The 13,017-nt window shown below is 33.5% G+C and overlaps 1 protein-coding gene across 2 annotated transcripts; it reads right to left on the minus strand.

The window, feature by feature from the left end:
• Positions 1 to 3,205: 3,205 nt before the first annotated feature.
• On the minus strand, positions 3,206 to 11,628 carry LOC108905865 (SH3 domain-binding protein 5). Of its 2 annotated transcripts, XM_018708913.1 has the most exons (6): positions 11,112 to 11,469; positions 10,780 to 10,951; positions 10,634 to 10,699; positions 8,480 to 9,141; positions 8,176 to 8,422; positions 3,206 to 3,677 (listed from the first exon to the last, which is right to left on the minus strand). In XM_018708913.1, the coding sequence occupies exons 1-6, from the start codon at positions 11,467 to 11,469 to the stop codon at positions 3,539 to 3,541; spliced, it is 1,644 nt and encodes a 547-aa protein (XP_018564429.1). In that variant the 3' UTR covers positions 3,206 to 3,538. The 2 variants fall into 2 exon arrangements, with proteins under 2 accessions (XP_018564429.1, XP_018564430.1); XM_018708914.2 differs by lacking the exon at positions 10,634 to 10,699 and having other exon boundaries at positions 11,112 to 11,628.
• Positions 11,629 to 13,017: the final 1,389 nt, after the last annotated feature.

The following is a 13,017-nucleotide window of genomic DNA, read 5'->3' on the forward strand; positions in this document are numbered from 1 at the left end:
TTAAATTTCTGAAATCTTCCCTTAACTTCTAGCCTCCCTAACTCTGTTAATTGTAATAGTACAAGAAAAAGTTAAGAGGCCATTTTTATGTAGAATTGTCTGCTTTACAACTTTTTTTTCTAGCTCTTACCCTTTTTGAGTTATCTTGAAAAAGCCCTTTGTTTTATCTTTTTCCACCCTTGGCCGGGGGTTGAACAAAAAATTACTCTCACTTATTGTTATAATATACCTTAAACTAACTCATATCAAAAATTCAGCCAAGTTGGCAAAATTTCGATTTAAAGGCTTAGTTAATTGGACTATGAAGTGACAAAGACAAATTTGTCTGTATTTTGATTCATATACCTAGTGGTTGTTTCTTAAGATTATAATTTCTACTGCCATAGAATATGAAGATGCCATCACTATTTTTATTTAGTATTATTGCAAAATTTACTCTCAAAAACGTGTTTTATACATTGCAAAATAGATAATGACATATTTTTTGTACGAGTTTATAAATTTAAAAGCAAGATGAACGCACGTTTAATTTGAAAATCAAGGTCAAGCAAAAAGTTACTGACTGATGATTTGTTTCAAAATATATTACCTTTAAACCTTATGTAGACCTCTTTGTACAACCGTTGAGTGAGAAATAACCCATTAAAGATAAATTTCAGTCTGAAACTAACTAAAAAGTCTGTAAAGTTTACAAAATCAGATGTTTTTCTTCCATGTTGTTTACTTATTTTGATTATTTTTCAGAGGTTGGGTAATACAAACTTTAAGTTTAGTTCAGCTTCTGTGGTAGGTATAGATCGGTCAGTAATACAATTTTATCAGTGGTGGCTTTTCGGGATAGGTAGTGGGGGAACTACGCCTCCTCAAACCAATAAAAAAATAACATTTTTTTTTATAATTATTGCTAAAATGCAATTAGAATCTATTTTTATTAATTTTTAGAATACATAAATATATGGACCACTTTTCTGCAACAAATCAATGTTGAGTCTATATGCCACCCACAATATTGGAGGTTTCGGGACTATAGTAGGATCGTATTCGATGCAAAGTAGAGCAAAAAATTGTCGGCCTTTTATCAAAGAAAAATTGTGTACAAAAAAATGGGGTTTCCATTTAAAAAAGTTGCCCTTGATCTCATAACTTTTTTTTTGGGCCACCCTGTATGAATGAAAATTGCTTCAGAATATGCGCAACTAAAAATATAATTCAATGGGTCCAAGCAATTTTTCAAATAACGAACATCTGATTTTTAAATAATCACGGTATAACCAAGTAACAGCTATGAAACATTTTTTCACTTATTTAAGATTCAAACTTTTTTAAACAAAAAAATCCTTTGCAGTTTTTATTTAAAGTTACCTATTTTCAAGTATAATGATTTAAGTATCGTTAAAACATTTATATGAAAAAAATTGCGTTACATTGTATTAGGCAACAATTAAATAATAAAATGTTTGCCAAGTAAAATGTTAAAATTATAAGGTTCGCGTCTTAAGTAAGTGAAAAAATAACACACCAAGAAAATTGTGCCTCTCCTTTACCCTGGTTCTGGGTCCTGGGTCATAATTGTCATTAACAGAAATACAATGAAACAAAATGTTATAAATTCTGGTTCATAGTTGTCACTTTGTTTCATAAAGAATATAAGAATACCCATGTCAATTTTAATTTGTTGACCGTTATGGATTTTACATATATCAGATTTTGGATATTGTATAGAGATATTGTTTCTAACTTAGATTTTCTAAAATCCTCGTCAAAAGATTGCTATATATTCACTGAAAATTACGCATAAAATCCCCCCTTAAACTCTTCTACTAGCACCATGCAAATGGGTCATCACACCAGAGCGCTGCGGTATAGCATCACTTGTCAACAACAATCATCGAAAGTTGAGGAAAGCGCGTCTTCGCTGTTCATCAGATATTTGGAAACTTATATGGCAATGTCAATTTCAATCATGGCAAAACCACATGATTCTGGACTGTCAAGTCTTTCTCCCTGTTGGGGTACGAGAATCGTGTGAAACTGACCAGGGTCCTTATTAGTCACAACAATGTGATGCACAATGAAAGAATCGGTCCCCTGTTCACCAAACAGGGTTCAGATAGTCAATTTATAAGGCCTAGACTAGATTGGAGCCACCCCATGTTATCTAAGAAGATCCATTGGTAACTGGATCAAAAACAATGAATGGAACAATAGTCGGGCTGATCTTCATTTTGCGATAGGCCATGCTTCTGTAAAGAACCATTGGTTGATGCAATTCGAAATATCAGCATACTAAGTAAAGACAACCTTAGAATTCAATTATCACAGGACCATGGGTGTAGCTACAATTTTTGCTTGGGGTGAGCCTGCAAGCTCTATGGAGGCCTCTCCTGGGAACCTAGCTACGCCCATGCACAAGACAAGCGGCTCAAAATAATTATCATTAATGCAATGTGCAAGTTATGAAGACACAAAACACATCGTCACCATGCCTGGTTTAATGGTGAAAGCGCAGAAATACCAGGTAGCAGCTTTTCTGTTATCTAGGGACATTAAACAGATTCTACCAGAACCAGTGCCCTCCTTCGAGAATACCACAAACTTCTTTTACAGGTGCCGTTTTATAAAGACATCGCCCTCTTAGCAAGACAACGATACAATAAGAAAATCCATCTAATCTTTAGAAATGTTGAAATACAAGGATTGAAGGATTCCTTTAATTTTTTACAGTGAAAGATCATGGAAGACATGGGCACCCATGTAAACATCGGAATGTGCCTTTCCCGTTTTGTCGAGAATTTTGTAAAAATACTCAATAATTATGATTAATTCATGTGTTAATAGTTTCTTAAAAGTATTCTGCAGGGTGTGATTGTGTTTATAGTACCGTACGTAATTTTCTGTATGTTCAACAGGCATGTAAAGTTCAGGAAATGTACTGATAAACATAAGAAGTAAAAATATGCTTTTTTCCTTTTTCCGAATGTAGTGTCATCTGGTCAACTATTTTATACCCTTGAGAGAACTTGTCCAACTGGTACAGTGAAGAGATATTGTTTCTAAATTGCTTAGATTTTCTAAAATCCTTGTCAAAAGACTGCTAAATATTCACTGAAAATTACGCATAAAAACTCCCTCCTTAAACAATATAATATGCTTGTGTTAACAATGAAGAAGCTTGCTGAAATAGAACATATAAAAAACACAAGTGTCAACTATTATATTATTTATTCATTAAAATGTTTAATAACAACCTTCAACATTTATAATATTGCTTCAAATTGTTGACTAGTTCTACCACAAAAGCAGTTCAGGGATTTTCGGCAAGAGCATTATCTCATAATACTTATTAAGAAGGCAAAACTTTATTGCAACATCATCTTACTCTAGGAGTTTACTGTGCCAATTGTTAAATAAAATTCAAATAAAAAAGAAAACAAGGAACAAAAACGTTTGACTAGAAACTATATGTAAAAAATAATGCAGTTTTAGGTACCTAAATTTCTTGTACTGTACTTGTAGTCTTTTTATCCTAGGTTAGTTATTATTTGCTCGATTGACTAGTAGAAGCGCATTGAGGTAATGTGACAACTTCTGTAATAGGCGTGCCTAGGATTTGTTCACAAACTGAGTTCGCATCCAACATTAAGCAACTGATCTGATCTTCATTCAGCATGTCGACACTAAAAAAAAAATAATCACTCAAATATATATTAATAACCATTTTTTCCAATCAAACACACTTTACTTTTATGAAATTTTTAGTTATAATAAGTGTTCTGAAAGTCCGTCATGAAACTCCTATGGATTAAAATAATAGCAATATGTAATGAAAATTATTTTCGAATTGCACATTGTTTACAAGTTACAAGTTTTGAACATAGGCTATCAATATGTGCCGTCCAATTTAGACTAGAATCTAGAGTAACACCCAAATACATTACATCCAATTTGGATTGGTTTTTACTAGAAGTAAATGTTAGGTGTTGAGTTTTGGAAACATTTACCTTCAATTTATTCAATGAAAACCAATTTTCTGCCGCAATCAAACTACTCGAACTCATATCTCGAGCATGAGACAGCAGTGTTGTGTCATCCGCAAAGAGGATATACATTTTTTTAAAGTGAAATATAGGCAATAGAAATATCAGAACTTTTTTTTTAATTTAGATTATGTAAAAGGTGTTACAAAAAAGTAACTCAAACTGTTAACCACATATTCTTTAGGTGAAAATAATAGGACCTCCCTTTTGCCACATTTAGCTTAGGCGTCTTTTTCTAGATACAAGGCGTTAAAGTTACAATTTAATAATATTTTTATTAATAATTTTGTTGTTTTTATGTTTTGTAACATATTCCTTGCTTAGGCTTCTATCACATAGCGACATATATGTTTTGTACAATTTTGTTTAAAATAACAAGCGTAAATTAAGGAGAAACTGTTTTTCAGATTATTCTTTTATTTCTTGAATTCTTCTCATTATTGTAAGATTTTTACGTGGGTAAGGAGGCTTGATTTTCAGGACACTACAAATTGCAACTTTGTTTAATAACTGGTATGAATTTTTTGTTTACATTACATTTAGTATTTGGTATTTGTGTACTTTGAAAATATCGTCATTGCAAGAATTTTAGATCAGGCTGACAAGAAATTGCACTCTTAGCAAGACAATGATAGAACAAGAAAATCGATCTAAACTACAAAAATGTTGAAATATTCCTTTAATTTTTCACATTAAAAGATAAAACATGGACACCCATAAACATAGGAATGTACCTTGCCTGTTTTGGTGAGAACTGTTCTATGACGTTCGGAAGTAATTACTATTTCCAAAAAATATCTTATTTCTGTAGAAAATAAAAGGTTTAGTAGAAAAATATTGACATTTTAATTTTAAGTCTAAAGTCATGCAACAATGGTCGCCGTGTCATGGCATCTACGTGATGTCATATTGTACTTTGGTCTTTGGTATAATAATGGATACACATTATCTTTCCATGAAGAGATAAAACAGTAAGAAAATCTGATACATAGTTGTATCAAATGTAACATGTAACATTAATTATTTCTACTATTTTATTTGTACTGTAGTTGCTATCAGTTACACCAAAATAGCCCTTTTGAAGCCCTGTTAAATACATTTGTAGCTGCCATCTGCACATAAAACTTCTGGGTCGGTTTTCCTTTTTCCACATAATTTTTAAAAGTCTTCATATTCGTGGTACATTTAATTTCAATAATACTGTCTTCACAGATTCCATCAGGCGATCCTGCTATCGTGGGATAGTTTTTGCAAAGCATTATACCACATTTTTTAATTTTTTTCCCCAAACTGGTACTTACAGTTTTCCTCACTTCATCCTCCAACATTCTATCGCGTTTCATGGCCGATGCGTCTGAGATTTTTCCTCCCATTATTAACGTGATCAGAGTTGCATCATTGGTTTTGCACCGACTAAATTCAAACGCTCGTGAGGCCGTCACTCTGCCATATCTTAACTCATGCCAAAAACAGCTTTGATGTTGGTCTCGTCTCTTCTTCAACTTTCATGTCATCTTCATCAGTCAATACGAGTTTTTTCAAAAATGTGTCGCAGGACTGTTCTTTGTATTTCAGCACCAATTTATGCATGGATAAACTATCGATTAGAAACATAGTCTTTTTGATATTTTATTAACTCGCTGTTGTTGAACTTTATTTTCTTTCCTTCTTTTAGAAACTTTTCAAGTACCTAACGTTTCCCGATTATGGTTTTGGTAACACAAAACTAAGCAACCGATAGTTGAGAAATACAAAATATTTAAATGAAGATAAATATTGCGGATATTGTCAAAGTACAAATGACACAAAATGACATTTACATAGATGTGACGTAATTCACTCTGATAGGAGTTCAGCCTATCATGGCGGTTTGCTGTATTTTCTAGTTTTATTTTATCAAAAATATCAATCTCGCCCATTAATATAAAAATAATAATATTTTATTAGATAAATACATTATTTTAGTGATTCTTGGTTACTGTCATCATGCCTATTATGATTAATTCATATGTTAATAGTTTCATGAAACTATTGTGCAGGGTGTAATTATGTTTATAATACTATACGCAATTGTCTGTATTCAATAAGCATGTAAAGTTCAGGAAATGTAAGATAAACATTCAGTCAATGTAGCCAAACTCGTAGAGCATGACCTGTTATTATGCAGGTACTACTAAAGCTGGGCCACTCCTGAGTCACTACTGGGTGAAAAAATTTTTAACTAATGATATTGTGGGAAACAACTACTCTGCAGATTAATTTCATGATCAGCATTGAATTATATCTGTAATATCTAGTAAACAGCTAGGATCACTCACCAACAGAACCAATAGACATACTATTTAACGTTAGGTTTTTTTTATTGATTAGCATTGAATATCTCACTCTTACGCACACTTCATATCGATTGTGAAAACATAAAAAATAACTGGACCATTTGTCCGTTGTCTTACATACGCCATACTGATGATAACTAATCAGTTCGAAACTGGTATGTCTGGTGGTTCTACTGACACATAATCCTAGCTGTTTACTAGATATTGCAGATACAATTTAATGATGATTGGGGCATTAGCTTGCAGAGTAGCTGTTTTCCGCAATATCATCAGTTTTCAATATATCTGTCACAACCGCAAATATACAGTTCAGTGGTGGCTCGTAAGGTGATGCAAGTGATGCACCGCTTCACTTAAAATTTCCGTTTGGTTGTGAAAATTATTTTTAATTTTATATAAATTATAATTTAGGTATAATTCTATATTGAAAATGTATTGTGTTTGTTTGTTTAATACGCAGATATAAACAGAATAGTTGCACAGTGAATGCCTTCTAAAAAAACATTGCCTTCATCGAGTGCAAGCATCAGCCTCGGACCATACAACGTATAGTATATATACGCAAGTGACACGGATTGAAATCACTCTGTATTTTGCTTCTCTTCGGAGCATTGTTTACAGCGGTTGTCATGACAACGAGGCGACCAATACGTAATTAAACTACAGCGTGGGGGAACGAGTGATGCAGAAATTGAAGCAGCATCGCTCATCACCTGCCTTTAACAGTTTATAAGATACGCGTCGTCCAGTGCACGATTACAGCGGTTCTTTGTTAATATTTGTTTTGTATAGTAATTGTAGAAATGTTTCCTATGTATGATCCAGTATGTATTTTATTGGAAACGCCATTTTCCAGATGGAAAATTGAGGACAAATAGGATTTTTTAAATTGCGAGAGACCTGTGCCTTATTTTCTCAATATGGAAAAAAGGGAAAGTCAAAGGACGTGTATGTTCGAAAGTTTCGGAATGAATGGTATTCGGAGTGTAAGTGGTTGAGTGTTCATTTAAAAAAACTTTTCTGTATGCCATGTTTAATCGTGGGTGTAAAGTCGGGCGTGTGGAATAAGAAGGGATTTAACACTTTTGGGAACATCACGCAAGGTTGTCGTAACCACAAAGCTGCTTTGGAACATCCATGTACGGTGTGCGTTATTAACGTTCGCAGAAGTCCACAAACCGAACTAATATTTCTGTTTTTTATAAAATCTAAATGAAAATCCTTCTCACGAACGTCAGTTTTTCGGTAATATTGCAAATGCAACTAAAAATTTCCAGATTCATTTAAAGCCGTTTGTCCTTGAAAATTTTCACCAGCGGCGCTTTTTTTTCTTTTTAGTGAATCAGAGAATATGCTTCGCCTAAATTCGATGTCACTGATACAATTTGGCTTTTTTAATAAAAGAGATCAATTATCAAACGCAAAACAGCATTCTCTGTGTTAATAAACATTTAAGTCCAGTTTTTGTAAAGTAGTTCATTGCATAAGAGAAATTAAGAAATTAAACGACACTGAAAAGGTCACTAGCTCATATGGAAGCCCTAATCAAAACATTTACAAGAATGAAAAAATAAAAGAAATTAATGCTTGACCTAAAACAAAATATAGTTGACCAAAGGTGCCTCCATTCATGCTTCAATTTTTTATTCATAATTAAAATATGGGTTTAAAAACAACATAATTATTTGTATATCGTATTTGTACCCGACAGCCTGTATCTTAATGGAAAATGACATAGGGAGAATTCTATTATCTTCTTCCAAAGAACGTGTGACGTAACATCCTGTATATATAATACTTACCTCGACAAACTCTCAGTGTCAGAATTGTCATCTTCAACGGTAAGATATGTAAGGGTTTTCTCTAAAGGACTAGGAATCTTCTTATTACTACTATTCTTTGATTTCTCTTCAGTGATGCCCACTTTGGGTTCACTATTTCTCCTCTCTGTCAAAGAAGATATGTTCAGCATCATCATACCCTGTGAAAAGATCTCTTTAACCTTCTCGCTAGTTGGACCCAAAATATTGTCTAAACTCTGCCTGCGACCTAAAAAAAAGTGAGAACCTTGTTTATGAAGCACCACTAGGAGATACAGATACTTACTATTATTGGAAAATGAATCCTCCTCATGTTTAGCAGATGACCTGGTTATCCAGTTCGAAATACTTGTATCTAACTTCATCTTACTCTTAATGGAAGAAAATTCATTCTCGGTTTTTGGATTCGGTAACGTCTTCTGCTTAATCAACTTGGGCTTTTCGATCTCCCCATCTAGTTTTTTGTATGGAACCTCGTCTTCTGGACTAGAATTATCCAGATTGATTTCAGTCCATTCACTTGACTGGCTCTGGGTTGCATCGGGATGGTCCATTCTCTCACTGTTTGACATTGGTGAAACTGGAGACTCGTTGCTACTTAAGTTCGTGTTCAAATACCCCTCTACCTCCTCAAGTTTCGAAATTATCGGACTGGATAGATCACCCAGTTTCTGTGGAAGACATTTGTACTCTTCAATCAACTCTTCGGCATCCTCTAACAGGGAGACATTGGAATCTAAGCTCCTCTGCTTGCTATTTGCCAGGCTGTTTACAACTAGAGAAGCCTTTTTTCTATTCTGATGTATTTCGTCCGAAATCTGTTCCAGGTTTCTAAGTGCGTCTGCATACGATAGCTTTGCTGTGGTTACCTGAGATTCAAGGCCTTGAACTTTGGATTTTTGCTGCTCTAGGAGCTGGTTGAAATGAGCTTTTAACTCGTAGTAGGGCCTAAAAATTTTTAAAACCTAAATAAATGTTATTAGACGGAATATGAAAATAAATGTAATATTAGCCAAAATCTGATAGTATTTATAGCAGACTTTACAAAAGAATTTATATTAAAAAGAAAATCACTTAATTTAAAAAAAATGTAAAATCATGTTACAAACACAATGTAACAATATAGGTAAAAGCAAAAAAACCAGTAACTCTAATATCAAGTTAATAAAAAAGGGAATTTTATAATAGCTCATCTTATAATGACAGATCGGCCACTACTTTTATTTAATTGGGTATTTCTGCCACAAGGAAAAAAAATACCTACTCAATTAAAAACAGTATTAATAAAAAGCTATAAAGCATACGATATCTCACAATTTGGTCTCAAGCATTGTTTTGCATTTTTATTGTTTATTTTTTTGATACTTAAATGTTTGGAAATGGTTTATTAATTCTGGAAAAAAATTGTAGTAATATTAAAAAGTTTCTTTAAAAGGACAAAAATGTTTTAGCAGAGCATGATATTTGCCATTCACTGTATAAGTAGATATCTTTTTGAAATAGAGGTACATTAAAAAAGCTTTTTTATACTTTTTAAAACAATGTCTTCATATTACAAAATTATGACTGTTGCAGTATTTAATGAAAAACCGTAATTAAGGAGTAGCATATTACATAGAAAAAAAAAATTTTGTATTAGAATTAAAAAAACTTGTTACTACGTGACATATGTACCTACTAGAATGTATTTGAAACATTTTTTACTCCTTGTGGTTCTTACTTATAAAGCCGAGTCCAGACGCTAGGTTTTACACAACATTTTATATGCACAGTCATAAGATGGAATGAAAACGTAAATCAAGAGCGTCCACACAGTGCAGATATGTCTGTATTTATTTATTCAGTTTTCGTGGAATCGACATTGGACGAAGTACTGCTCTGGTCAATTTTAGTAAGAAACAATAAATATTTTTTATAACTGTCATTATTTGCTACAGCTTCAACCTGAATTTTTTCGATTTTGATGTCGTATGCCAAAGACATGGAAAACCTTTATACAAGTCAATAAATTCTGTCTAAAGCTCATGAAGGTCTGCCATTTTGCGACAATTTACCTATTCAAATAATAATAATTATTATTATTATAATTATTATATTATTCAAATACCAAAGCGTATCACAAAATGGAGTGAACGTCTACACCCACTGACTTATTTGCGCAATTGGCGGATAACTATGCTCATCGTCTCAGTTTTCCCGTACGGTGTACCGTCTCCACGCAGTTCTCAAAACTGCATAATTTTCCTGTCCAGAAGCAACGTCTTGAACTGCGTAGGTAAAACGTTGTCAAAACCTAGCGTCTGGACCTGGGTTAAGCATGAAGTAAACAAAATGGATTTGTTAAAAAATGAAATGTGAGTTTAGCATATTTTAGCAGTTTGGCTTCTTAAAGAATAAGATATTTTATAAATTATTTACACAAATTAAAGAGTTTACTTACAAAAACATTAATTCATGCTGTGACAAAATGTTACTCATTTTCATAAGGGACCTTCGAATGGACAAACTAAAGAAAATAAAATTAAATCATAATGAAACTAAAGCCATAATGTCAAAGTGTACAAAGTATTCTCAGAATTTCAATACCTGCTCTTGGTTATAGCCCGTTTTAGCTCTTTTTGGAGACTTTGTACCTTTGCGTTAGCTGCCTCATGTTTTACGCAAGCAATTCGATGTTCTGTCTCAGCGATGCCACGGTCTCGTTCAGCATCATTTACCCTTTGAGTAGCATGATTTAACATTTCTTGCCAAGCAGGATCTAAAGTAATTAATGTTATGATTATTTAACATACCCACTTTGAAAACAAAACTAAAGGTACCTATCTCTTTCAGAATCATAATTATTATAAAAATATAATATAAGACCAAGTAAATTCAGCTGATGTGAATCTAAAGCTTTTGATCAGTTGCAATCTTACCAAGTGTACGACCACCTAATCCCTGTTCGGCAAGGTAAACCATCTCTCTTGCCGCACTGTGTGCGCTATTTGCCCTTTCAAATTTCATAGCAGCTGTCTGAGTTTGTTTAAATATCTCATTAGCACAGAACCTTGCCTCATAGTATGGTCGGGCCCTTTCAACACACATTCCGAGCTTTAGTCGGATGGCATCAACTTTAGCAGTGCTATCACATAATAGCTGTCTAAATGCAGTCCTGGATTCATCAAGCTCAACTTCCAATTTGTTTATTTCATCTGTGGCATTATTTAATCTTTCTAATTCAACATGTACTCTGGGATCAACTGTATCATTAAATTCCGAACCATTCTCGCACATTATATCTAGTTTTTAATTATTAATTAGGTATTATTAATTAAAATATTGTATCCGATTTTAAAACTGTTGTTTAGCTTCCATTTTATTAGTTGTATTAAATAGAGACTTGACAACAAAATAAAAATTGAGGTTGACAAATGCCAAAAGTCAAGTACCCCCCCTCTATGTAACCCCCATTCTATGGATCATAGAACGTGAAAGCTGTTCTGTGGTGAAAGAACTTCGATACCCAGGGAGCATGCAGACATTAGATACGATGGACCCAGAAATTGGTCGCGTACAGCACGTATTACAATTTATATGTTTAGGAACGTACTGTGGGTTACCTGTGCTGCCTGCATGTTAGTATTTTTTTACAGATTCTAGAAATTCTTAAAAATGAAAGGTTACAGTAGATTTTGAAAAATGCAATCCTTATTTTCAAAATATCTCGAAAATTTAAAGAACTAGAGCCGCTTTGCTAGCGTTGTTAAGTTAGTAATAGAATGGTCTGATTTTTTTCTATATCTTATAGTTTCCAAGGTCTCGCGCGCCATTATTCCATGGCTAGAAATTGGTCTCAATGATTTGGGATCATGGGGGATTGTCCCTCTTTATCCTGCCTCATCTCCGTGTAGGCCTGGACAGCCTTCGTAGGTGGGCCCCATCCGTCGTCTACCCCGACCGCAAATGCGACCGGTGTAGGCGCTTTGTGGGACCTTCTTTTGTCCTGGCTGGGCCCCGCCGGCTAGGGCAATTTCTTCTGGCGCTCTTCTTGCTTCGCCGGCTCGTCCGTGTAAACCCCTGGGGGTGGTGTATGTTTATGGTTGAGTAGGGTAGTGCGGCTATGCATCCTGGGATGCGCTTTGCTAAGGTGGCCCTTAGGCTAGTTTCCAAGGTCTTAATACAAGTTTCAGCAAAATCACGCATACGACATAGTTTAATGCCCTCCAAAGAGATTTTCAAAACCCCAACGCCCCAAACTATTTTTCATTTATAATTTTTTTTATTCTTCCAAAAAAAAGAACACGTATGTTGTTGAAGAAATCATGAGTTCATTCATTTGAGGCAATAAATTAAGTAAAAATAATTTATTCAGGTTTGAGTTTCATAAAAATGTAAATAATTTAAGAACACTGTTTTTTACGGGTCAGAGATGATTCCAAATTTCACCCAGTTCTGGTAGTTATACTTACCTACAGATTTTTTTGAAGACTTTATTTACTGCTCTACTGAACATCTGGCGTTGATGGTGCTATAAAAGAAAGTACTCTAATGTGATATTTATACCTATTATGTACACTTTTATATTTCTTATCTTCTCTCAAAGTGAAATTGAAATGATCGAATTGACGAGTTGTGTCTAATAAAAATGATAAATACAGTGGTAATAAAAATAATATTTTTATTACCACTTACAATTTGTCGAAAATAGCAATATAAAAAAAATGCAATTGGCGCTTTCGATAAAATCCTAGTCGTATAGTCTGGAACAATAAATATAAATGTAAAGTAGGTACCTATCTATTAAGAATAAGTAAAATATATTGAATTAAAAAAAATAATAAA

The sequence above is a fragment of the Anoplophora glabripennis genome, unplaced genomic scaffold (assembly GCF_000390285.2).
Source record: "Anoplophora glabripennis isolate ALB-LARVAE unplaced genomic scaffold, Agla_2.0 scaffold228, whole genome shotgun sequence".
Classification (NCBI taxonomy): Eukaryota; Metazoa; Arthropoda; class Insecta; order Coleoptera; family Cerambycidae; genus Anoplophora; species Anoplophora glabripennis.